The 27,755-nt window shown below is 43.1% G+C and overlaps 1 protein-coding gene across 1 annotated transcript; it reads right to left on the bottom strand.

Moving 5' to 3' along the window:
* On the bottom strand, window positions 1–27,317 carry MYMK (myomaker, myoblast fusion factor). The gene is made up of 7 exons (XM_027869642.1): window positions 27,309–27,317; window positions 26,854–27,149; window positions 12,950–13,088; window positions 10,377–10,491; window positions 9,338–9,486; window positions 2,874–2,990; window positions 1–150 (listed from the first exon to the last, which is right to left on the bottom strand). The coding sequence occupies exons 1-7, from the start codon at window positions 27,315–27,317 to the stop codon at window positions 1–3; spliced, it is 975 nt and encodes a 324-aa protein (XP_027725443.1).
* Window positions 27,318–27,755: the final 438 nt, after the last annotated feature.

Below are 27,755 nucleotides of genomic sequence, written 5' to 3'. Positions count from 1 at the left end.
TCAGATGCAAGCACAGCAGAGTGTAGAGCAGTCCAGTTTGGCAGGAGTCCCAGCATTCCCAGCTTTCTTGTTCACCTTGGGCAGCAGCAAGGCAAAGGACATGGCTAGTGAACAGTGGTAGAAGCTGTGAACGTAGGTGTGATCCCACTCCTTTGCAGACCCAGAGAGAAAGAGGGAGGAAGAGAGGGAAAGAGAGTCCAGTCAGTTGCCTAAGCCTTTGAAAGCTCAACCTGGCATTTAAAGAATTCCTTGATCTGTCCCTATTTTCCCCATCTAGCCATCTTTTACCATTCGTAGTTTCCCACCTCCACACTTTTGCTCATGCATTGATGCTGCTTGGAAACACTCTTCCTCATAGCCATCTTTCACTCTCTTCCTGAGTTACAACTTCCCCTCTATGATGACTTCACATTCTTTGCTCGGTATGCTCTCTGTGTGACCTCTACCATTCTGGGATACAGTTTCTTGTCTTATAAAATATGGGCAACTAGGTGACACTGAGGATAGAGCACTGGGCCTAGAATCAGGAAGACTCCTCTTCCTGAGTTCAAATCCATCTTCAGACACTTCCTAGCTGTGTGATCCTGGGCAAGTCACCTAACCCTGTTTGCCTCAGTTCCTCATATGTAAAATGAGCAAATCACTCCAATATCTCCACCAAGAAAATCCCAAATAGGGTCACGAAGAGTCAGACATGACTGAACAACAATCTGTAAAATGAAAGAATTGCCTAAATGACTTATTAATTACCTTCCAGTTCTAAATCTATGACCTACTGATATTAAGATAACCCCCTCATCCTTCTGTCTTATCCCTCCTACAAAAATTTTATTATTCCAGTTGACAGTGATCCCCTCTTCTTTAAATGCTATGGCATTAATCATACTCACTGTCTACATACTGAGCATTAATCACTCAGTGCCTTATGACATTACAAGTATTGTTTTTATGTACTATTGAATGTCATATGTAACAACTCACTTGCTATTAATAACCAATGATGATTAATTGCTATTAATTATCATTCATCTTTTATATCAAATGAAGCATAAAACAGAGTAGTGTAGGCTTGTCGAAAGTGTTGGCCACAGTCATGGAGGAGATCTAATACAAGGTCTGAGTCAGAAGAGGTTCCTTAGAGATGAAAGTCTTCCAGGCGACCCTGTATGCAAATGATAATGTGCTTATTGCATCAAGCCCTGGGACATTATGGAGTCTTCTGGAAGAGGTCCATAACCACTCAAAAGAGTTTGGCCTAACTATCCTCATAGGAAAAACCAAATGGATGAATGATGTTTATTGTCCAGACTATGTGCCTTGGACAGACACTGCCAATAGAGAATGAACCGGGCCCAAAATTGTCTCTGAGAAATTACAAGATGCTTTTGGTGATTCCAAGTTTCTCCTTGAAACAAGTGCCCATGCTACTTTAGTAAGTCATGGAACACTTCAGTCTTTGAAGAACTGAAATTGGGGACCAGCCAAAGAGCGTCAGAGAGGCACATGGTTAGTGTAAACAGGCTGGGATACAATACAGATGAGGAATTATGCAGGACAAGGGTGAAAAAAGATGTCATAGAAAAAAATGTGTAATTAAAAAGGGAGATGGGCTGGTGGGGGATGACTGATGGATAAGCCATGTGCTCTGCTTGTATGCTCAGGCAGGAGACCTTGAGAAAGGCATCCAGCATGGTGGTTGGCCTTTTGGTTAGCTCACGAACTTGAGCTGCATGAGATGAGTGACCACAGATAGGATGAGCCTGGTATCATTGGAGGGAATGCTCATATTAGGGGATCATGACCTGTTTGTATAGAGAACTTTCATCACCTCCGCTACAGTAACCTGAGGGCCTAGGTAGACCCTGAAAGTGTTCTTAATCCCCATTTTATGGATGTGGAAACTGAAGATCAGAGAAGTCTGTTTTCACACACACACACACACACACACACTTTATATCTATATTTGTCTGTCATGGATAAGCTGGGGAGATAAATGGACAATGAGTTGGGCTCACAACTGTGTGGAAAGTGAGGACATGGGGTTGGATCATATTTGGAAGATAGTCCAGCACTTTCACTGTTCCCTGATGCAGAAGCCTGTTTATTGAACCCCGATATTTTCCCTATGATGTGAAGGGGCTACAAAACATTGTGACCTTAGAAGTGTTCAAACTATGGATCCCTCTAAGAGCAATAGAACGATGGATGCTGGGTGTAAGTGCCTGCATCTCATTACTAACATTTTAAGGTGTTAGTAGTTTAAAACTGCACTAAGATTTTGGGGAGAGCTTAAATTAAAAGAAGCAGAGCATGACTGGATCATAAGCAGATCCAGAGCTGGAAGAGACCTTAGGAGTACCTTTCATTTGACAGAAGAGGAAACTGAGCCCTGGAGTGGTTGAAGTGACCCAAAGTCACACAGGTAGTAAGGGGGCAGAGAGAGGAATCCAATGAAGGTGACTTCTATTGAAGTAAGTGGACCTTCTGTGGAGGAATTATGGACAGCCATGGACCAAAATTCCATTGGATGAGAAGGCTTGGATGGGTTTGAAATCTCCACCACTGGAGGAAATATTCACCCCAGTGAAATCTCAGATCCATCCACATGGATTAGACTTAGCCTTCTGAAGTGAAGAGTCTGGAAGAGGACTTGGAGAAAGTCCATAGAAGGTAAATGACTTTCCCAAGTCACACAGGGGCTAGTTAGCAGCATAGTCGGACTAAGACCCCGAACTTGTGACTCTCAGGCTAATGCTCTTTGGCTGACACCATGATATCTTGTCTCCCCAGGATTAAGAGTTCCCTGAGGACAGGGGCTGTGGCTATCACCTCTCTGAATTCCTTCCATGGAACGTTGCACAGAGGGGCCTTACCTCAAAAAAGAAACGCAGCATCAGCGCTAATGCTCCAAAACAGAAACCAGGGCCTATCTGTTGGGTGTACACACTCTTGTCTGGGTACAGACCCTTCTTCTCTTTCATCTTTTGCAGCTGGAGAGGAAACACAGAAGTCAGTGAAGAAGCTCTGGGTGGCCTGACTCAAAACTCATCCCTTCTGGGAAGCCTGGAATAAAGAGGGTCCCTTTGCCAGACTCAACAAATAACACCTTGATGTGCCCCAAGGGGACAGCAGCCATCAGTTAAATAATAAACAAACCACTAGGTGAAAGAACAGACCTCTTTCAACTCTCTGACTCAGATCTTCTCACTCCTTTGTTCTGTGTCTCCTCCTATATTCAGATTAGGTAATAATAATTCACATTTATATAACATTTTGCAATTTGCAAAGTGCTTTCTCCACAATTATCCTGTGAGGTAGGTAGTGCACGTATTATTATCCTTATTTTACAGATGAACAAACTGAGGCCCAGAAAAGCTAAGGGACTTGCCCAAAGTCACACAGGTACTAAATTTTAGAGCTGAGATTCAAACCCAGGTCTCCTGACTCCATCTAATCTATATTGTTTGTTAATTTCTGTGGCACTTTAAGGTTTCCAGAGCTCTTTCTTTCCGAGGGAGATAGAACAAACCTTATTGTCCCTATTCAATAGATGAGGAAAATGGGTCTCAGAGAACTGATGTGGCTTGCCCTGCATCACTCAGTTAGTGTGTCTGTTCTTCCTTGCTGATACACTAACATTAGTGTTAACTCTTCACTTCCTCCAGCTTTCAGATGCCCTGAGGACAGTGGACAGAGTTCTTATTTGCTTTACATCTCCTCACCACATCTAAGGATAGGAGCTGCATACAGTGGAGATAACTCTTTCCTTAGACATCTGTGCATGGGCCAGGTGGGCAGGGAACTAGTTGCTTGTTTGTAAATTTGGGACCCAGGAGAGATGGAGGCAAGTGGAATACTTCCTTATCTGCCAAAGTCAGGAAAACTTGGGTTCTGTCTGAACTTCCATTAAAAAAAATCTAACATAGTCAACATGACAGCTTTTGTCTTTTTCTGAGGAAGTGAGGTATAGTGGTTTGGGTCAGTGGACTTGGTGTTTGAATGGACTCAGGTCTGACTCTTACTTCAGATTTACCAGTTGTTTGATCTGGGCAGAGGGTCTTTCTGGGACTCACTTTTCCCACCTGTAAGAAGAGGATAATAAAAGTCCCTAGCTCACAGGGTTGTTTCGAGGATTAAAAATAATGATAATTAACATTTATACAGAGCTTACTATGTGCCAGGCACTGTGTTAAACTCTTAACGATTGTTATCTCATTTGAGCTTCACAACAGCCCTGGGATGTAGGTGCTATTATTATCCCTATTTTATGGATGAGAAAACTGAGGCAAACAGGTGTTAAGTGACTTTCCCAGGATCACACCGCTAGTAAGTGTCTGAAGTGATATTTGAACTCAGGTTTAAAAGGATTAAAACTTAGGATTAGAAGGAGATAACATAGGTCATACTTTGCAAACCTTCAAGTGCTATATGAATGTTAGCCAGTATTTTTATCATCATCATCATCATCATCATCATCATCATCATCTTCAAAGGGTATGGGATAAAGTATGTAAAGTGTTAGGCAGGCCTTAAATCACCATATAAATATGAGAACTGTTTTAGTGCTTTGTAAATGTGAGAACTAAGCCTTTTCCATTTGTATCTATAAGTAGGGGAACCCCAAAGACAACAAAGAAGAAGCTGACCTCCTGACAGCCTCCTGGGAGGCAGCCTTCTGCTCCATGAGGCAATAGGTCAGAAGCCAATTCAGAATCACCCAATGCAAGGATTGTAAAGCCACCATCACAGAAATCTAAAATCCTCGTCACAGGATTTTGGAACCCTGGAACTCTAGCATCCTAGGACAGGAAAGAAACTTCCAGAATTGTCAGTTCTAGGCTCTTGCCTTCAGACTGGTGACTGACTGTCTAAACCTCTAGGGTAGGTCTAGTCCCAGAGGCAGAGCAGAGTCACTGTCTTCAAGCACTTGGAGAGCTACCACTTGGAAAAGGGATTAGGCTGGTTCAGATTGGCTTCACAAGGGCAGAACTGGAGGAGCCGTGGGTGGAAGCAGAGACACAAGCTTTGACTCCATCTAAGGAAAAGCTTCTTAACAATCAAAGCTGTCCAAAAGTGAGCTGTCTGGGCCGATACGGAGGTCCTCATCACTGGAGGACTTCAGGCTGGGGTTGGATCACTATTCACGTAAGATATGTTGGAGTAGGGATTCTTGTTCTGATACACTTTTGGCTGAACGACTTCTGGAGTCCCTTCCAAGCTGGAGATTTTGTGATCCTTTGGTTTATCTGAATGTTTTCTATATAGTGACTGGGACTCCATAGCTTCCCTTGGTTACTCGCTGCAATGCTTTTGCTCTTTTATGATCAGATACTGGTTTGGAAAGCATAGACTAGTCTTACCAGAACATTCTTTCCATTTTTTCCCATGGCCTTAGAGACAAGCAGAAGAGCTTCACTTAAAACTCACCAGTCTCAGTTTATGCCTTCCTTTCCATCTAATATAAGTTCTCCCCACCACACCCCACCCTTTTAGGAGGCAATGGGGTTAAGTGACTTGCCCAGGGTCACACAGCTAGTAAGTGTCTGAGGCTGGATTTCAGTTCAGGCCTACTGACTCCACGGCAGGTACTCTATCCACTGCACCCACTAGCTGCCCTCCTCCTTGGCTTTTAATAGGCCAACATATCAAATAATCAGTGATACAACCATTCCCCAACATTTTTCTTTATGTGAACTAAGTTCTATGATTCTACATAATGTATATCCTTTTTTTGTTCTTCTACAATGAACTACTTAAAAGTTCTATTTAATGTAATAGGTGATATAAGCTGTCTCATGCTTGGAGTATACTTCCTTCTTAACCCTGCCTCTCCAGGACTTTTCTCTCGTTTCAAGGTCCCTCTCAGGGGGTATCTTTGCCATGAAACTCTTCCCTGGCCTTTATTGTATCCCATCCCCTCAAACCCCCAGTAGGCTGTAAGTTCCTTGAGGGCAGGTGTTTCATTTTCATCCTTGTATCACTAATGTCTAGCCCAGTGTCTTTGTACATAGTAAACACTTAACGAATGCTGGTTGAATTGTGTATACTGGCAACCCCTCAACAAAAGCCACCCCCAAAATCTTGTTTAATTGAATTGAGCAAAGGGATTGGTTTGTGCATTGCCTCCTCTTTTCATCTCTGCCCATCCTCCAACAGCTAGATAAGTGAGAAGTGAGATGGATCGAAGACGGATGGTTCAAATCTCACCTCCTCTTGGAGGGACAGAGAAGAGTCAATGATAACCCCAAGGTTACAACAAACATGTACCTACCTACCAACCTACCAGCCTACCAATGGAAATTGTGAAGTTAGAAGGATAAACAGGTTGCGGGAGACAGATAATTAGCTGTGTCCAACATGTTGTTTTGGAGAAGCAGGCAGGGCTGAAGGGCAGCATGGTGAAATAAAGATGAAACAAATAAATAAAATGAAATAAATAAAGCATGGTGAAATAAACCTTGGTGAAATAAAGAATGGGCTAACTGAGAGAGATAGAGCTCTAGGGCATGGCTAGGACATGGTCCAGTGGTGAGAGCATCAGACTATCCACGTGGACTGGGGCAAGTGATTATGCCCTCTTGGACATCTGTCTTGTCATCTGTAAGATAAAGGGGTTTATTTGACCCCTAAGGCCCTGTGCTGCCCTAGATCTATGATCCTATGAATTCCTGGGCTCAATGTAACCCTTTATTCTTAGTCTCAATTCCCCTAGGTGGTGTCCATACACCTGGTTGTCTCTTCACCCTCTGAGAGGGGGAGAAAGGGAAGCAGAAAACCTTTTACTTGCAATGGACTTTAGAGTTAACAATAACATCAGATATTTATACAGCATTTTAAGGTTTACAAAACATTTTAGGTACATGACTTCATTTGATTTTCAAAATAACCCTTTAAAATAAGTGATGTTATTACCGTCCCCATTTTACAGATGAAGCAACTCAGGCTGAGAAAGGTTGTGAGTCTCTCAATTCACTAATTATTAAGTATCTGGGGCAAGATTTAAACCCAGGTTCTTCTAAATCTAAATCCAGTCCACTTTCTATTACTTCATGCTGTCCCTCAGTAATTGCCACCGGACCTACCCCTGTGGTGCTTGCTGGTCCCAAGCCTCTAGCAACCGGGGGAATGGCCTTTAGAGAACAGTTAAGCCCTGAGGGTCTGGTGTCCTTTCTCTAAAAACCAACTCCCCTCCTAGATTGAATTCCCTCCTAAATGGGCTAGAAGGTGCTATTTAAATTAGGAATGTGGCCAACTTGCTTTGGCCTTCCCCCAAGGGGAACAGCTAGGTGGTATAGTGGATAGAGCACTGGGTCTGGAACTGGTGTCAGGAAGAATTCACTAGCCTGACACTTAGTAGCTGCGTGACCTTGGGCGTCTCTCAGTTTACTAAGTAGTGAAATGGGGATAAATGTACCTACCTCACAAGATTGTTATGGTGATCAAATGATATATTTTTAAAGCACTTAGCACAGTGCCTGGCACATGGTAGGCATTTAATGAATGCTTCTTCCTTTCTTTTCCTCCCTGCCCCCCTTTATTTCTATTACTGAGTCCACTTGACCAGGGAGAAGAAAGTCTGTGTGGTATGCCACTCAGGCTTTAATGAGTAAATACTGTTCTACCTAATTATAATTCAGAAGCAGATTCATACCAAGCCTCTCTGAGGATAATTACCCAATGTCTAGTTGGGGGAGTGAGGAGGGAAATCCACCAGGACTGAATCAGGAGAGAATTATCCCATTTCCGGCTTGGGGTGAGCTGTTTTTATCATAAACAGAGACTTGGAATTCAGTGATTATCTCTGGAAGCCAGCATTGTTTATGCATTCCAGAATGTTAATTAATAAGGCATGCTATTGCATCACCCCAACAAGTCTCTCCTCCCCAAGGCAGGAAATTTAGAGGCACTGCCTTGGGTCACCCTAAGTAACATCAATTCAAATTCCTAAACTAGATCAAGAAAGAATAATCTCTTCCCCAACCCTCCTCCTTTGGAAGAGCATTCAAAAAAGTCAAGATGTTTGAATTCAAGGTCTGGCTTTGTCACAACATAGCTGTGTGATTTTCTGCAAGTAGCTTCATCTCTCTGTGCCTCATTGTCCAAACAGGGAAAAGAAATCCTGACCCCTTTTACTGCGTGGTCTATGGAGATAAAGCAGACGAATGTATTTTTGAAAACCCACCACCTACACTTCATCCCCCTACCCCAGATCCTTGACTTGAGCCATCTCTGGTGTTCATGGTCCAGCCTTCTGACTTACTCTACCCTGGCCCTCCTCTCAACACTCCGAGCTCAAGCTTCCCCTCTTCCAGAAAGCCTTCAAGATGAACTTATTCTTCAAGATACCACCACATTTCTGAGTCAGGGACTAAGGTGGGCAGTGACCTCAGAAATAGCAATGAAATCATTGGACTTAGAGAGAAGTTGTAACTACAATACCAGACACAGCTATAGCCAGCATCAGTCAGGAAAAAAAAGTTAGAATCAGCATTGAAAGCCAGAGCCACAGGTCAAAGGAATCTTAGGACATTGTTGCTGAAAGGCACCTTGGAATGAATGTAGAAAGTCAGAGTTGGAAGGGACCTTAGAACACTCAATATCAGAGCTGGAAGGGACTTTGAAACACAGAATGTCAGAGTTGGAAGAGACCTTGGAACACAGGATGTCAGAGCTGGAAGAGATTTTAGAACACAGAACGTCAGAGTTGGAAGGGACCTTAGATACTTTCAACTCCCATTTCAGAAAAGAGGAAACTGAGGGCCTAAGGTTAAGAGACTCCCCAAAGTCAGACTGCTAATGAGTAATAGAATCCAGACTATAATAGGCTGAGATTTCTTCCATAGTTGTCTCTCTGGAAGACCCAGTTATTAGAACTTTTCAGAACAAGGAGGCAATTCAGAAAAGCTGAGATAAAGCCGGCCAGAATCTCAGTTCTTCTCTGTCTGGTAAAGAAACTCAGCCAATCACCTGGTAGATCCAGATGTAGGTCATCACATTGCTTTGTCCTTAACAGGTGAGGGCCCACAACTGGCCTCCAAAGCCCGACACTTTCCCAATTAGCTACTCCCTCTGTCAGTACTTCAAGATGCCTAGAGTGATGGAAAAAACATAGACTCAATTACACAAAATGTCAGAATGGGAAGGAACCTGAGAAATCATCTATTCCAAACCCCTCATTTTATAGGTGGGGAAATCGAAGTCATGAGAAGGGCAGGCTCAAGGTCACAGAACTAGACAAATACAGTTGTAATAATAATAGCTAGCATTTATGTGGCACTTGAAGGTATGCAAGGTGTTTTACAAATATTATCTCATTTTATCATTTTTGATCACTCACCCACTTTGCTGTAATGATGAGGACAGCTGTGCCAATAGGCCCTGAGTACACCCCATAGCCCCATCGGTCTTGGTAGATCCTTACGGCAATGGTCAACACACCAAACATCACAAAGGTCGACCTTTTTGGTTCATCAAATTCTGCCAGTGCTGGAAAGGGGGGGGAAGGGCACAGAAACCAGAGATTAGAGTTCACTTGAACTCAAAGGAGACTTCTAATTTCATTATTGTCATCTTGAGAAGGCATTTCTTTGAGGAATCAGAATGTTAGAGCTGGAAGGGACCTTAGAACACAGGAAGTTAGAGTTGGGAGGGACCTTAGAATAGGTTATGTTATAATTAGAAGGGACCTTAGGACATCAGAACTGGAAGAGATTTTGGAACATAGAAGGTCAGAGCTAGAAAAGACCTTGGAACACAGGATATTAGAGATAGAAAGAAACTTAGAATATAGAAGATCGGAGCTAGAAGGGACCTTAGGACATAGACGATCAGAACTGGAAGGGACCTTAGAATATGGAATATCAGAGCTGGAAGGGGCCTTATAATATAGTATCAAAGATGCAGAGGTGGAGAGGACCTTGAAACACAGAATGTTAGAACTGGAAGGACCTTTAGACATGCTTTTTCTATCAATCTATCATATATGTATATGTATATGTACATGCATATATAGACATATATACATATATACACATACATACACACACATACATGAGAGGCGATCTACTGTAGTGAATAGTGAACTGGCCTTATCTTGGAGTTAGCAAGACCTGAGTTCAAGCCTTGTCTCTGACACACTAGCTGTGTGGCTCTAAAGTGCTTTAAAACTATTTTTCTAAAATGGATTAAGCATTGCCTTTGCAATGGGAAGTGGGAATGGAAGGCAGGAAGGCATGCATAAAGTCGGGAAAAGAGGATGTCATGTGGCCTTCCATGCTCCCTGTCAGTCAGTAGGCTGACTTGCTCAGAAATGGATAGGCCGGTTTGTGAACGGCATCCTTGTTAGCAGGGCTGGGATAAAGGAGGCTGGCACTCACCCATTAATGACACCCACATGCTCAATGCTGTCCCATAGATGCTGAAATACTCCAGTATGTCGTAGCGCATGAAACATAGCACTGATAAGCCTGGCCCATTACACGCATGGTATATCTAGCAGAAAACACAGAAGCATATTATACAAAGGACTGACAGTGACTTGGGATGAATCAACCTTCCCAGAATTGGTTTAGTCCATTTTTAGGAGGCCAGTGAGCAGATGGAAGGAGTATATTTTTGGTCAGGGTTTGCCTAAAATAATAATAAGTAATCCCTTACTCATTTTTCAACACTTGATAGTTTACAAAGAGCTGTCCCATCTAACAGATTCTTATGGTAGCCCCGCAAGGGAGGCCAGGCAGGGATCGTTCTCTCCATTTTACAGGTGAGAAAAATGAGGCAAATAAAGGAAAGAAGGAAAACAGGGATAGAGCAGGGATGGGGAACCTGAGGCCTCGAGGCCACATGTGGCCTTCTAGGTCCTCAGGTGCGGCCTTTTGACTGAGTGTAAGTTTTACAGAACAAATCCTTTTATTAAGGGAATTTGTACCATGAAGTTTGGATTCAGTCAAAGGGTCGCACTTGAGGACCTAGAGGGCCACATGTGGCCTTGAGGCCTCAGGTTCCCCACCCCTGAGATAGAAACTAAACCTGGGTTTTCATTGATATAAGGAATTCCCAAGTATGGAAACTCCCTCTACTAATGCAGGTTGGCACCTTTGTTGCAGCCTATAGTTTTAGTTGCCTAGAGTTACTGGGAAGTTAAGTTACTTGGCCAGGATCACATAGCCATTAGGTATCAGGGGAAAGACAAAGAAGGCAAGAAAGCAAGAGGAATAAGGAAAAGATGAAAGGAGGAAAGAAAGGAAAAGAAAGAAAAAAAAAACCAAGCAAACAGATCTATTGAGCAAATCTCCTGGCAATGGCGGCCTGTATCGTTTGGGGAAAAGTGAGACGGCCATGTCCATTAATGCCGAAACACTCTTGTTCACGCGGGACAGTTGCTTCTTCTACTCTGCAGATCGAGGTGGCAGGGCAGACCGCAACAGCAGCTGCTGCGTCCAGACCCCATCCTTTCCCTTCCCCGTCAATGGCTATGAGCCCAGGCTCTGAAAAGGGGCAGGGTGGGGAATCAGCTGTCCCCTGATTGCCTTCACGTACAATAGGCTGTGCTTTAGCTGCTGGGGTTGACTCTGAGCAGGAGGGAGCCAGCAGTTCAATGGAATGAATCCTCACGCAGTAATCAGGAGATCTGGATTTTAGTCCCAATGCCCTGCCATTTTGCTTCAAAGCAAAATGAGGCCCAGGACTGAATTTCTTCATCTGTCAAAAATGGGCATAAGAAATCACTTGCCTTATCAGCCTCCCAGGAAGTTTGTAAATAGCCAATAGATGTGTTAATTACAACATCATCAATGAAAATGTGAGGGATGATGGTCATTGCTCCCTGTTTAAGAACACTCTGAGAGATTCTTAACCTAGGATCTATAGGACTGATGCTAAAAAATTCAATAACTGAATGTCATCGTTGTCTTTGTAAGTCCATGTATTTTATTTCATACATTTAAAAAAATGCTGAGAAGAGTTCCTTAGCTCTCTCCAGCCTGTCAAAGGGGCCGATAACACAAAAAAAGGTTAAGAAATCCTGCTAAAAGCATTCAGGCCCAGACCCAGATGATTGAAATGAAGATCAGAGGGCCACCCCTAAATCCTTCGGTCTAAGGAAGAGGAGCAAAAGCTTAAAGGTCAGAAATTCCAGGAGAACTTGACCCTCAAAGGAATTGGCATATACAACGCCATGACCCATAAAGTAAAATTGTAATTATAGATACATTCACACATGGATTTATTGGCATCTACTTGGATTCAGGCACATATGTGCAATGCACATACATGTGGATCAATGGGAATACAATATAGACATACATATAGACACATGCACACATGTATATGTGTATACATGTATACACACATATATATATGTGTGTGTATATCCCTGCTGGTTGAATCTGAGTAGAACCTTTCCCTCTCCAAAGCAAATGTCTCATGGGGAGTTTGCTTGTCACTGAAGGACAGGTTTGATAGTAGATGAGTGAGGTAAAAAGCAGATGATTCAAAGACCTTTTACAAATCATGGGAAACCCCTCACAGAAGGAGAAATAGAGAGACTAACAGAGAGGTAAAGGGACCTAAATACGCAAGAGAAAAAAAACTTTGGACAGAAGGATAGAAGCAGAAAGACCACCTCAGATGGAGCAAGACACCCCACACACACACACACACTGAGGAAGTCTTAGACTCATAGAATATGAAAGGAGCTGAGGAATTCCCTAAGCCAACCACATCTGATATAGGGGAAGTATAAGAAGGGGAGTGATTTGCTCAAGGTCACACGATGAGTCCCTGGCAGAGCTGGGCCCAGAACTCAGCTCTTCCAGTTCCTAGGCTCAGGGCTTTTTCCATTCCACCACACACTGCCTCCAAATGATATATCCTTATTGCCTGCCAACCAGGTACTTCAAAGTGGGGAAAACAATAGGAAAAAGGATTCCCATCCCAATCCCATCCTTACCGCTATGAAGAACATGGTGAAGAGGTAGACCATGGCTTCCATGTGGAACCTCCTCTTGGCTGCGATGCTGATGGTGGGGAGGAAGGCGAGGCTGCTGATTGTGGGGAGAAGCAACTTGGTAACGAGGGTCCCCATAGTCCTGCACCAATGGACAATGTTCAATTCAGTCAAAACCCTCTCTTCTACCCCCCAAAAAATTCAGGAAAGGGAGCAAGAAGAGAAAGAGAGAAGCTAGAAGGGATAGCTGAAAGCTCTCGATTAGCTTGGTCCCTGAGAAAGCTGGGCTCACAGCTGTGACCAAAGACCACACATTCCCAAGTTTAAATGTCCAGGGAGGATCAATGTCAGTTTAGATGGGAGGCAACACATGGAGGGGTTAACAGCTGATGGGTGGCTTGATGGGGGTATTTGTTTTTGCTTTTCTGGGAGAGGCCAGAGCTGAGGTTCAGAGACGGTCATCTTTCTGTTCCTCCTCAGCCTTGGGGCTCACCCGTTTTCCATCCTTTACCATCGTTCTTTCTTTTCTTTTGTCATTGTGGTCTATAGCTCTACATCCATTTCCCTGCTTTGTCCCAGAGATTTACAGGTTGAACCATTCACCCTTTGGAATCCCTTTTCACCTCTGAGATTTTCTGAATCTGTTTCTCTGGTCTCATCTCAATGTGGGTACCATGGGTACTATCTGATGCCAGTTCAGATGCTGCCTCTTTATGAAGTCTTCTCCTCTGTATTCTGCTTGTTATTTTATTCCTCTTTTATGACCTTTATCACATGCTTCTTTGTATTATGGCTATTAATGTCTCTGTGTTCTGTCCTCTACTAACCTATATATTTTTGAGGGCAGGGATAGTGACATTTATTTTTGTATGCATAGACCTTCTTACACTTTGATCTGATCATGTTACTCTTCTGTCCAAAACTTTGCACAGACTCTCTATTGCCCACTAAGCAAAGCTTCTCTTGCTGACATTCAGGACCCTCCACAACCTGGTGTCACCCTTTTCTACTTTTATTTCATGTCGTCCTCCTCTATGCTTTCTATGTTCTAGCCAAACTGAATACTCTACACTTGCTGGAACATAGGCTGGTCTTACCCATCTCTGAGCTTTTGTTCTTTTCGGCCAAAATGCCCTCTTCTTCTTTTTCACTTGTTGAGTTCTTGCCATCCTTCAAAGTTCAATTCAAATGCCACCTTCTTTATTCAGCCTTCATTGACTTACACTACCCTTACACTGACTGTCAGTTAACAGCCTTCCCCCTCAGACTCCATAATGCACTTCTCTTTATAAGTTTCTTTTTCAAAAAAATCTAATCCTATATTTATTAGTACATGTTATTTTTATACCACCTTGATTTCCAAATATATCTTTCCCCTAGGCAGTGAGCCATCCTCTGTAGCAAAGATTTTTTTTAAAAAGGGGGGGGGGGGGGGGGGGAAGTTCAGCAAAATTGACACATCAACTATATCTGATAGTATATGTCATATTCCACACCTATAATCCCCCATCTTTGCAAAGGAGAGAGGGAGCTGCACTTTCTCAGCTGTTCTCCAGTGTTAGGCATGGTCATTATAATTACATAGCATTCAATCTTATTTGATCTTTTGTCCTTTGCTTTACATTATTGCAGTCATTGTGTATATTGTTTTCCTAGTTCTGCTTATTTTATTCCTAATCAGTTCACATTCCTATGTTTTTCTGAGTTCTTCATATTCATGATTTCTTACAGTATAGAAATATTCCATTACTTTCATGTACCAAAATTTGTTAAGCCATTCTCTAATTGATGGACATCTACTTTGTTTCCATTTCTTTGCTACTACAAAGATAAATGTTGCTCTGAATATTTTGGTGTATGTGAGATCTTGCTTTGTGCTTTATTTATTTATTTTTGTTTGTTTTTGTTTTTTTTTAATCTCTATGGGATATATATCTAGTACTGAGGTCCTTGGATCAAAAATGATGAATATTTTGGTTATTTTTTTTGTTTAGTATAATTCCAAATTGTTTGACAATTGGTTGAACCAATTCACAGATCCACCAACATTGTATTAGTTGACTTATCTTCCCATAGCCCCTTCCATACTGACCATTTCCATCTTTGGAATTTGCTGAGTGTGAGGTGAAACCATGGTGCTGTTTTGATGTGCATTTCTCTTATTATTAGTTATTTGTAGTACTTTTTCATATAGTTAACAGCCTGGATTTTTTTCAAGTTTTATCTTTGATCAGCTTTACAGCTTTTTTTTTTTTTTTTTTTTTTTTTTGGCAATTGGGATTAAGTGATTTGCCCAGGGTCACACAGCTAGTAAGTGTCAAGTGTTTGGTCTGAGGTCGGATTTGAACTCAGGTCCTCTTGACTTCTGGGCCGGTGCTCTATCCACTGCGCCACCTAGCTGCCCCCTTTACAGTTTTTTAATGCACTTACCATGTTCTATAGTTTTCCATGGTTGTCTGAGTTGTGGCCTCATTCCCCTCCTAGACAGCAAGCTCCCTGTGGTGAAGGAATGTGTCTTTTTTGAACCTTTCCATTTCCCTCAGAGCCCAGCACAGTGCTCTATGTATAGGAGATGTACACAGCTGATAAATGTTTCTTCTATAGCTGCATTATATTTCCCATAGCATTTAACAAGGGCCCTGAAACAGTAGGTGCTTAAAAGATGTTTGTTTAGATGTATTAATGAATGGAAGTGAGGAATAGTCTCAAAAAACCAGCTTCCTTCTTCCTTTTATTCTTTTCTATCCCCAGGATCCAGTACAGACCACCAGGTCCAGTTTATGATTTATTAAACTGTGGCTGCAAGGTTTTAATTAGGGATTCATTCATTTGCATAATTATTGGGTACCAACAATAGGCCTACCACTAGGATTAGTGTTGTGGATGATACAAAAAAAGATGAAATGAGAAAATGCAAATAAAACATTTTGCAAACCTTCAAGTGCTATATAAATGTCAGCTATTATTATTATTATTAATGATCACATGATCCTTGCCCTCAGGGAGCTTACAATCTAAATGAAACATAAATACCAGAGAGAGAGAATAATACCAGACAATGTGTTAAGTTGACTTTAACCAAGTGCCAAACTAAGGGACAAGCACTAAATTCTATGGATGGTCAGGAAAGGTAGAGATTAGTTTCACTGGCTGGAACTAATAAGAAAGTTTCATGCTGCCAGACACTGAAGGAGGGCTAGGAGTTGGATTGACAGAGAGGAAGTGGGGGGGAGAGTGACACAGGTGGGGGAATTAGTGTGAGCAATAGTATGGAGGTCTACTGGCCTGGGGCAAAGGAGAGGGGTAATAGGAAATCAGGAGGGGATTAGAATGGGGTATACCTTTAGTATCAGCATAAAGAGACAGTAGCAGGGTATTCATGGGTTTCCTCTCTCCCATCACCTTCTTCAGTCCTATATAAGTAGTGATGTGCTGCTCAATGTTTAACAATTGGCTTTCTGAAAAAAAAGTGCCCATAATATACTTTTAACTTTAATCTGCATTATTAACATTTTCTCCATCACTTTAAGTCAGATAATTAACAAAACAATAAATCAAACTCTGATTTGTAGTGTTTGCTGATTTCCAACACATAGAGGTTTATAATGAAAATTTAACAGTAGACTCCAGCATACCCCTATATGTAAGCCAGTAACATCAATGGCTCCCTATTAAAACCCTTCAAAATTTGTCTCTAACTTTTTTTATTTATCTTGTATTTATTTGTGTAGAGAGCCCCACATGTAGTAAGAGTCCACATGTAGCTATCTTCCCATATGTAGGATGGGGGTGTTGTGTGGCTCTAAGGGAGGCAGAATAGACATCTCTAGCCTCTTTTCTCTCTACTCTTCTCTAATGGAGACTTTAATTTCTGCCAGAAGGGGAAACAACAAGTTGAGGCCAGAGGCCACTCTGCTCTCCTCAGTGTGAGGGTGTAGCAGGTTAAAAGCGTATCTATCTGCTCCTTTAAATATTGTTAGTCTGGGGGATGTGATCAGGTTCAATCTAAATTCTGATCGCTGTTTCTCATTATTGAAGGAAGAGGGACACTGAGCTCTATATCCAAGGCTTGACCCCTTTCCTACCTAATACCAGTTCCACAAAGAACACAGTGAATAGCAAAGAAACCCATTTATTCAAACCATAGCAAAACAGAAGTCAAAGAGGATATACATAGGATAATATATACTAGAACATATAGAGGGAGTAGAGGGGGGGGAGAGAGAGAGAGAGAGAGAGAGAGAGAGAGAGACAGAGAGAGACAGAGAGAGAGAGAGAGAGAGAATCCTAGATCTCACCCAAGGGGAAACTCCCCAAAGTCTCTAGTGTAATAAGTAAGTTGGGGATAGGGTCATGATGGAGACTGCCAGCTCCTCCAATGTCTTTCCAGAGTCTTTTCCTTCAGCAACCAGAAGTAGAGTTGGGCCCTCCCATCTTCCCTCTTGAAGCTGGAAACCAGAAACGTGGGAAGTGACTGCAGGGTCCCAGGTAAGTGGAATTTGGAGAATCCTGCAGAAGATGGAGAAAGGCTAGAGCTCTCATGCAGGGCAGGACATTCACCCCCAATGAGGAAGGAGCCTCATACCAATGGGCTTTGGAACTAGTGTTACACTTATCTTCAATATCACTGTTTTTTTTTTTTTTCTTTAATGTCACTGGTCCTTAAACTTTTTTTTTTTTGCTCATGATGCAATAAGCTTTGCTGTGAGGAACTGTAGTGTATTGAATATTTAAGCTGGCAACACTACAAGACAGGATACTCATACGTGCACAGTTTTCTTGTGTAAGAGCAGTTATTTTTTCTTTTCGAGTTCAAGATCTAAGATGTTTTGAGGTTAATGCATACATGTAAAATGCACATTTTATTTATTTTGCAAATATTATGCCTCTCATACTCTGTATGCTGGATAAGTGACATTTATATTACATGAAATTATTTATAAATTTTCTTTCATCTGCAATAACATAATGTCCTAAATTTCCTGGCACCCCTAGTGAAACTTGCCTTGGCCCACTCTTTGAGAACCATTGGTCTACATGTATCCTCTAGTAGAATGTAAGCTCCTTGAGGGCAGAGATTGTTTCATTTTTGATTTTATATTCTCAGGGCGTGACACTTAGTAGGTGCTTAATAAATGCTTTCTGAATTGGATTAAATTGAATTGAAGGAAAACAAGCTTGGAGCAAAGGCTGCCCTTGCCATATCCTCAGCAGAACTGTAACATTGCTGAAGCATAGCTTAACCTATGTTACCTCAGGTGACCCTAGGCCTGAAATAGTAATCTGAGTTAGGAGGGCTCCAAGTTAGAACTGACTTTGGGACAGATGGGCACAGTCAGGTTGATTGCTTATTGTCTTTTAGACCTGACACCTATTTCAAATGTACCAGGATGGGAAGAGAAGGGGATTGTGGAAATTCTAACAATTAAAGGCACCTTGTGGATAAATAGACACAGCCTGTCAGCACACCTGCATTTCTTGGTCGCCTGTCTCCTTCCAGAATTAGCCTTGCAGATCACATGGGCAAAAATGATACTTTTTCCTCCTTAGCTGCATTGTTTCAGCATTCTTTGCTACTTGGTTACATTGCTCCGAGCTTAGTGGATCCAGGCAAGTGACAATTTCCAAGTCTGCATTAAAGCCCAAAGCTTTAAACTGAAAGAGTAGCATACTTAGCACCAATTCTTAGCAGCACTAGCCCTCTCTTAAAAGCAAAGGAAAACGAAACAAAACAAAAAACCCCTCAAACCCAGAAAGCCAATGTCTGCATATCTTATTAAAAAGTTTGTGCCACTTCAAGTTCAAGGCCAGCAATTACTTCCCTGCCCCTTTCGTACCCCACCCCCAACTCCAGGCTGTGCCCAGGGCCCAGCCACCCCCTTTCGCTTCCTGCAGGAGTGAGAATTGTACTGTGAGGAAATGGGATTGGCCAACAGGCATTAGGACTGGCCAGAGGTGGAGAAATTTCTCTGGAGCTATAAAACACACTTGGGGCTCAGGAGCAAGAAAACATTCCATAGTCGGTTCTCTCTCTCTCTCTCTCTCTCTCTCTCTCTCTCTGTCTATACGCCATGTGTTTCTTCACAGCTGTAAACCCTAGGGCCTGGTGTGAGGTGGGAGCCAGCGCTGTAGGTTCAGGAAGGAAAAAAAGGGAGGAAAAAAATTCCAGATGCACATATGTTACAACGATTAGGGAGAACAGGGGTGGTGGAGAGCTAGGCCTAAGAAGGGGGGAGACAGGTGTCTAGCAACAGTGGTCTTAGCTCAGCTTCCAGATCTCAAGTGCTTGGAGACAATGCAGAGGTCTACAGAATGGGAGTAGAGAGCAGTAGCTGGGTGAGAGCAGGGCAGTAGAGAGAAGCTGGGGAGGCTCTCAGAGAGAGCCAGCTGGCTTGAGGGGGGTTCTAGCCTCCTGGGGATGATCCCAGCAAGCTGTAGTAAAGGGTGTCTAACTCTGTGCAAGACAGAAGTAGAAGACAGCTATCCTTTCAATGAGAGAAAAACTTTGTCCTTCCTACAGTTGTCAGATTGGCCTGTACTATCTGGAAGCAAAGAACCATAGGATTTAGAGCTGAAAGGCACCATTGAGCATCAGATGTTCAAGCACAGAATAACAGTACATGTGGAAGGGTTATTAGTGATCATTTAGTCCAACTCCCTTAGTTTTCATATGGAGAAACTGAAACCCACAAAAGGGAAATGACTTGGCCAGGGTCATGCAGAAAATAAAAATAGATTGGCTGTTACTTGAACCTAGGTTACTTGACTACAGACTCAGTGATCTTTTCACTGTAGCAGAAGACTAGCTGGGGGTGGAGAGTGGATGATTGGAAGCAGGCAGACAAGAGGATAGAAGTCAGATTTGGGGGGTACCAGTGGCCAATGGGACATACTAGCTCACAACATGGGAGGCTGAGTGCCAGAGTCCAGCTGTGAAAACAGAGCCAGGACACAGGCGGCTGCCTCTGCTGTTGGGAACATCTCTCTTTAGACCCAGTCACATCTGACCCCGACGGGAGACCTATAAATCACTCCCCCGTTCTGACCAGTAGATGGCGCTTGGCCCAATGGCAATTTGCTTTGGGGAGAGCCCTCTAGGGCCTGGAAGTGGGGCAGGGTTGGGGTGGAGAAGACTAGGGTGGTGAAGGCTAATTGAACCTGCATCAGCCATCAGGAAGGATTCAGGAATGGCCCGCTCCAATTATGTATGCTGTTCTGAGTTGAACTTTGTTGCTTCTTGGCTCCATCCCTTGGTCTTTCCCTCCCAGTTTTTCCTTCTTCTTCCCCCTCTATATTTCCTCTTTTCCCCTCCCTTCTTTTCTCACCCCGCATCCACCAATGGGCCTGGGGATGTGTTTTATGGAGGTATAGAAATGCTTGGAATTTCTCAAGCCTCGCTCCTGACTTTCAGGTCAGTTGTCTGTCTGCCTTTCCCATTTTTAGCCTGCACCAGCTGTTCCATCTGTTTTCTTGGAATTCAGAGCTTTACTGTTCTAGTTCCCTCTGCTCTGGCCTTCACTGTCCTGTCCACATTGGGTGGATGGGGACCTGGAGAGTCCCAGTGGGATGCAGGTTTCCAGATGAGCTTTTGGATACCTTGACTGCCTATCAAGGACTGCCTGGGAGGTAGTGAGCATGTACTTTGGTCCCAAAGATAAATCAGAAGGAATTAGGGTAAGAGGGTTCATTTGCTGACATGTTAGGACTAGTATGAGAAGCACAGATTCATAGGATATTAGACCTGGTGGAGATCTTGGGTCCTAGCTAATGAGGGGTTCTTAACCTTTTTTTTTTTGTGCCATGGACTCCTTTGGCAGTCTGGTGAAACCTGCAGACCCTTTTTCAGAATATTGTTTTAAATGAATAAAATAAAATGAATAGGATTACGAAGGAAGTGAAAGGTTAGTGAAACTAAAGATGTATTTTTTTCTCATCTAAGTTCATAGGCTTCCTGAAATCTATCTGTAGATGCCCCAGAGAGATTGTTAAGAACCCCTGAGAATACGATCCCCTCATTTGACAGGAGAGAAAACGGAGGCCTGGAGACAAAGTTTGACAGCTAAGCTAATTAGTAGCAGTGAAATTAATGATTATTACTGATTGTTACTAAAAGTGACATTATTTCCTACTTTCTCTGGGCAAATCACTTCCCAATTCTGGCCCTCAGTTTCCTCATATGTAAAATGAGGTAGTTGATTTCCTTAAAAAGGTAGTGTGATCAGAAAGACAAGTGAGTGAATTAAATGTGAGCTTTGGTTTCCTCTGTGGTAAATTGGGGCTAATGATGATTTTTCATACCTCCTTCACAGGGTTTTGAGGCTCAGATTAGGTAATTTAAATAAGCACTATATCAATGCTAGTTACTATTATTCAACACCTAATTCTGGGATTTTTTTGTTGTTGTTTTTAAGTGACAGACCCGGTCCTCTGCCCAACTTCCTAGGAGAGAGATGGTACCTAGGAAGGGAATCCTTTGGGTCACTAGAGAAAGGAGGGGAAGGGAGAGACAGATATTTTCAAAAGTGCCTGGGAGATGGCTTTTGCAAGCCCTCTGGGAAATCATTAACCTTTGCTTTTGTTATTGCAAGTGCCTGCCTGCCTTCCAGACAGCCTTGGGCCTTGCCAAACCACCTGCAGACCTTGTAAAATCCCAATGATTGGCTGGGGAAAACAATCTCAGCCACAGTTGCTGCTGTGGAAAGCATGATCTTCTTAGTGGCCTGTTGGCCTCCTGGGTAAGCACCTGCCAACCTAGGTTTTCTTTCCTGGATTTGGAGACCTCTGTTACTGTAGGAGTTCCAGAAGTCTTTTTGGCTTTGGCTTTGACCCCATCCTATGCTTACTCTCATGGTAGAAGCTATGATGGAGAGAAAACTTTCCCCTGATTCAGACAGAGAATGGGCCATTGCCTGTGTGTGTCATTTTAATAGATCCCCTTCCCCTAATTATCCCTATCCACTGGAAGGGCTTGACATTCAACCACTAGGGCTTTGTGCCTTTAGTGAAGGGTTTTTCCCTGTTACAAATGTAATATCCCTGGTAAGAGAAATACTCTAGCTGTTTTTAGTTATTTAACATCTCAATGTACACGAGTTGAGAATGGGGAAAGAGTTCTGTGCTCGTCTTGGAAGAATGCGTTAAGTCGCCATCCTCCTCCTCACTCAAACAATAGGAACTTTGGAAGGACGTTGGTCAACTGGAATACATCCAGAAGAGGTTGATCAGAACTAGGAGCAACAGGTGTAAGTTTCAGAGAGACGGATTTGGGCCCAATGTGACAGAAAACTTCAAAACAAATAGAATTGTCTGAAAATTGAATAGATTACCTTGGTAAGTAGTGTTTCCCTGTCATTGGTGATCTTCCAGTAGTAGCTAGATGACCAGTTGTTTGGGGATGTCATAGATGGAATTCCTGCTGCAGTATGGGTTAGGCTAGAGGATCCCCAAGATTCCTTCCAACTTAGAGATTCTGGGAGTTAATTTCATTTAAAATAAATTAAAAACTCATAACAGTCTTAGAGCAGGATGAGGAGATATTGGTGATTATTTGCACAAACTTTCTCATTTATCCTATGAGCCCTAGAGAGGTGATGTGATGTGCTTAAGTCTTCACATCAAGCTATTGGCAATTAATTCTAGGACACTCTGGGGGTTCCAGGGCCAGTCCTCCTGGGAATGACTTCACTCATTGCTCATGTTCTCATGGGGACTGCATATCTGGCAGTATCCAGTCCACAGCCCAGAGGAAAATCAATGGCGGAAAGTTGGCTGGGGCCGAGGCTGGAAATTGTGAGTGTGAGCCAAAGTGGATTTACAACCCATTTCTGTAAATACTCTGTTCGGGTGCTTACTCCCAGATTTGGGCTGGCTGGTTTTTGGAGGCCCACTCCCGTGTCTCTTCATTGAATTCTTTTGGATAGTCCTGGGGTTGTTTCTGCCCAGACTGGGTGAACACTCTCCCATATCTAGCTGGGCCTATCTTTTAATGGCCAGGCCTTGGGAATGGTGTTCTCAGAACTCTTTTTACTTCCTCTCTCTGGTTCTCTCTTCCCTCACCCCAGCCCAGGCATACACCCAGTTCCTAGGCCACTGATTCTTGCCTATATTTAGACAGTGATGTCACCCAGGACTCCAGCAAAACTTTCAGATCTCCTGGAGGGAAGTCCCCACCCTGGTCTCTGCCTAGGTCATTCACATACCTTAATCAATCCCTTAGGTTGCGTCCTCTATCTTCATGGCCTTACTTTGAAAGTCCTAGAATTCTAGAGCTGAAAGGGATCTCAGAAATGAAAAAAGAAAGAAAATGAAAGATTTGGGAGTCCAATTGAACACAGAGTGCATGAGAGTAAGCAATGTTATTGAATGGCTAAAAATCTGGTTCATTCCTCTTTAATAATAGAAGTCTTGAAATCCTAGAATCTAGGACTCCTAATCCAGGGCACACTCTAGACCCCACTGATTGCTCTGAAGTTTAAGCAATTAGAGAACAAGCAAGTACTAAACTGTGTGGTCTTGACCCTCAACACTGAGAGGTCAGAGACCAGGGCCGGCTCATTGTGGGCTTGCTGGGAGAAGTCTTCCTATGACTGCACCCAGCTTCAAAGGACTACTTGGTCCGTTGTCTCCATATTGTTCCTACTGGACCTGGCTATCCTTTTTTTAAAAAATTTTTTACTTTTACTTTTTTATTTTTTTTGGACCTGGCTATCCTAAGAGAAATAGGGGAATTCTGAGGTCCACCTTTATTACTATCTAAATGGCCCAGTTCAGGATGAACTCTATTCCTCAAAGCCTCCTCAAGCACTCTGCCTGGAGCTCTCCTTTGTCTCTATCATATTCTATCCTGTATATTAGGTTTATTCCCTTTTTCAGACTGTAGGCTTCTCAATGGAAGACATCATATTCCTTTTCCTCTTTGTGTGACCCATGGCCCAGGCTATTTTTCCCAGACTCCAGATTCATATGGACCTAGTAGAATCTTGGGGCATTTGACCAAAGAGAGTCACTTTTTCTCTTTGGTTCATTGCCCTCACCTCGAATACTCCAGGAAAAAATTGTCTATAAATATATTCATGATATAGCTCTGTCTAGGTTTCCTCAACAGTGAGTAATGAGATCCTGCACTTTCACATAGGCACTCAAGGTATTAATGATATATTAGGCATGGGACTGATTTTATTCCTCTCACCCAAGAAATGCATAATGCAAAAGATTTATAGGAGTCCATGAAGAGACACAGAAGCACCTAAGGCATTTGCATAACCCATAACACTTACCTTGGAGAACAAACATAAACTCTCATCCAACTGAGGACTGGAGATCAAGTAGTCCCTTCTCATTAGACCTGCACTGGTCATGCAACTCATGGCAATAAAGGGATGGATGGCAGATCGTTTGGCCCCCCCCATGATATGGTGCTAGTCCTCCAGCTACAAGAGCCATGTTGGCAATCTTCTTTTTCCTTATGCTGTTAGGGAAATTTCCCTTGAGGAAGCTAGTGACCAAACTCTAGTGTCAAGGTGCTTCCCTTGGCTCCCACTGCCTAAGTGTGAGGCTGGCTACATTTCACCTCTCCTCAAGGTTCTCTGGTATCTTGAACAGGATTTAAGTGTCAAGCCTTTGCCATTGGCTCAAGCCCTCAATGATTGTGTCCCTACAATTTTAGAGGTCCCCTGTAGCCCAGTTCCATTCACTCATTTAACAATCAGATTCACTTTAGCAAAGGTTTAAGGTATGATAAGCTTTCAGGGTATAATAAGAATATTCCTCCCCTTCCAACATGTGGGTACGTAATCCCCTCTTACAAAACCTCAGTCTCTGCAGAGGAGAGAGGGATTATATTCACAGCTTAGCTCAATTCCTATGTAGTATGGTTCCAAGCTCCCCTGGGCTTGAGTGCCCCTACGCTAGCTTTTCAGGGATTCACTGCTGGGCTGGCAGCAACATCTGGCTTGGCATCCTGCCTCCAGTGTTGCCATGGCTTGAGGTCTTGGGTCTAATGGCCCTACTGCTTGTGTCAACAACTGAAAAGGACAAACAAAAGAGACCCAATTCCCAAGTCTGTTTCTTGGGGCCCCAGGGCCTAAAAGGGAGAGGTGAAAGGTAACTTTTCCCCTTTTGATCAACTAAGTGTAGGGTGCCCATGTTAGGAGTGAATAGCACCCTTACCCTGGCCCCTATTTCACCCTTTGAGTGCTGTTGGAAAGACAGTGAAACTCTGCTAGTATGGTAGTTTTGAAAATTCAGTCTTCCAGGCTACTCAGCCAATGACTACCCAACATGGTAGGTACAGAATGTCCTCTCCCAGAAGTAGATCCCTGCTGTCTCCCACATGAGGACCTCCATCTTATGTGATCTGGGTATGTGCAAAGCCCCATTACATTAGAATTTAGATTTATGCACCAGAGAATCCCTGAGGTTAGGGAAGTCTGCTCTCAAGGTCATTCCTCTTAGGCTGCATGTAAGCAAGTGACTTCTTCTGCCATGTGCTTCTTCAGTGATCTAGCTGCTGCCATTTTATGGGGCAGGGAAAGTTGATTCTCAGACATTCTAATTTCTTAATTGTGTGCACAATAAAAACAAAACACAAAAAATCAGAAAGCACTCAGAAATTTGAGATCTCTGAGCTCCCCTCCTATACCCCTTGGCAGTCAATCACATGTAGTTCACTACCTTTCTCCTGAAAGTCACCATTAATTGCTCCTGGGACAAGGAGGAGGAAAGGGAGATATCTTGTCTCACTCCCCAATTTTGTCTCATTCTGCAAGAAGGTTCAAGGAAAAAGATGAAGAGGAAGTATTAAAAGGAGAGAGAGACCCCATTACTTTGTTTTATATAGACCATGAAGGTAGGGAGGCTCCTCTAACAAGTTTATTTCCCTAACTCTCAGTTGCCAATCAACTTGGAGGAAGCACCAATCACTGGGGACCAATCAATAAACTTTCAATCAATAAACATTTATTGAACACCTACTGTGTGCCAGGCACTGTGCTAAGTGGTGAGGATACAAAACGAGGCAAAACACAGTCCTTGACCTCAAGAAGCTTACAATCTAATGGGGGAGATAACATGCAAACAAGCATATACAAAGCAAGTTACGTACAGGATAAATAGGAGATAATTAAGAAAGAGAAAGCAGTGGAATTAGGAGAGAAGTTTTCATTGTCCTTTCAGTAGGGCGCCAGTGCTTGCGCCTACCCTTCATTGGGAGGTGCTCCTCAAAACGTCACCACCCCCTGAAATCTCACCAAGTTCATTGGGGAACTCACCAATATACCCCACCTGTCCCCTGTATCTGAAGTACTGAGCATAGTGCCTTACACACAGCAAATGCTTTGTGACTCTTTGTCAAATTGGCTGATGCCCTTGAGGTTTAGAAACAAATCACTTAGGATTTTCTTTCTTTCTTCCCTTTCCCCCCACTCCTTACCCCCCAACTCCAGTGGCTCAGGAGATGCTGTTCTCTGAGCAGATGAATCAAAGCTAAGCAATTAAGGGCTAGGATGGCCAGGTGGCGCCATAGTGCATAGACTGTAGGGCCTGGAGTCAGAAAGAATCATTTCCCTGAGTTCAAATGTGACCTCAGACACTTACTAGCTGGATGACCCTGGGCAAGTCACTTAATCCTGTTTGCCTCAGTTTCCTCATCTGTAAAATAAACTGGAGAAGGAAATGGCAAATTACTTCAGTATCTTTGCCAAAACAAAACAGAAGAAAACAAAACACAAATGAGGTCACAAAGAGTTGAATACAACTGAAAAATGACTGAACAACAATAAAAATTATGAATTGGGCCAGCTCTAGAAAGTAAGGCTAGGTTGATTGCTCAGGGGTCCTCCAAAGGGCCCACAGGCATAGGTAGGGTCCCAGTAATGACTCTAGGTCTGGAGATTGGGAAGAGAGCTTACCCATCAGAATTGCAGAATTGAAGTCCTCCTGGCCTGGCATCAGGGAACTGTACCTCTGACCAGATAAAGCTCTGCTGAGCTGTTCTGATGAAGGTCAAACCAGGTGACTGAACGACTCCTTGGCAGTAACCCCAGCACATGATGTGCAGAGCAGGCATCAGCCTCCTTGCGTTACGGCTTCTGGGTAGCGTGACCACCTGGTCAGGGCGGGGCCTGCTGGGACTGGTCAGCCCATCCACTTCAGGCAGTAATCCTTCCACAGACTTGTCCAGCTCCGAGCGCGGAGCCCCCAGGGACTCCCACAGAGAGCATAGCTCCTTTCATTGCCTAATTGGCTGTGTCCCTGTTGCTCTGTTCCTTCCCTCCTCCCACTGGGACTTTCCATTTTCAGTTGAGCCACCTCCTTGAATGTGACACTTGGTCCACTTGGTCTTTCCTGGATCTTTTTCTCCCACCTGGGTCATGCTCTTTATCCCTCTTTTCTCCTATTTAAAGCTTGGTTTCTCTAGGGTGAAAACTTCAAATTTCCCCCCCAATATACCACATTTCTCATTTGTCTTCTTTTTCTGGACGTCTTTCTTTTTTTCTTTCTCAAATTTTTGAGAAAAATTTACTTTTCAAAGTGATACTTGTTTAAAGAGACCCCCAGGTATGATGTTCTGGCCCTCTAATCTGACTGTCACAGTAGACAGAGTGCTGGGCCTAGAGTCTGGAAGACCTGAGTTCTAATCCATCTGTTGACATCAAATAGACATTTCCAAGCTGTGTGACCTTGGGTAAGTCATTTAAACTCAGTTTCCTCAGCTGTAAAATGAGGATAATAATAGTATAATAGTCAGGGTTGTTGTGAGGATCAAATGAGATGATATTTATAAAGCACTTAGCACTGTTCCTGGCACTTG

The sequence above is a fragment of the Vombatus ursinus genome, unplaced genomic scaffold, assembly GCF_900497805.2.
Source record: "Vombatus ursinus unplaced genomic scaffold, bare-nosed wombat genome assembly UNPS02014793.1, whole genome shotgun sequence".
Classification (NCBI taxonomy): domain Eukaryota; kingdom Metazoa; phylum Chordata; class Mammalia; order Diprotodontia; family Vombatidae; genus Vombatus; species Vombatus ursinus.
The sequence above is the reverse complement of the archived record's forward strand: the minus strand, read 5'-3'. Positions and strand labels throughout refer to the sequence as shown.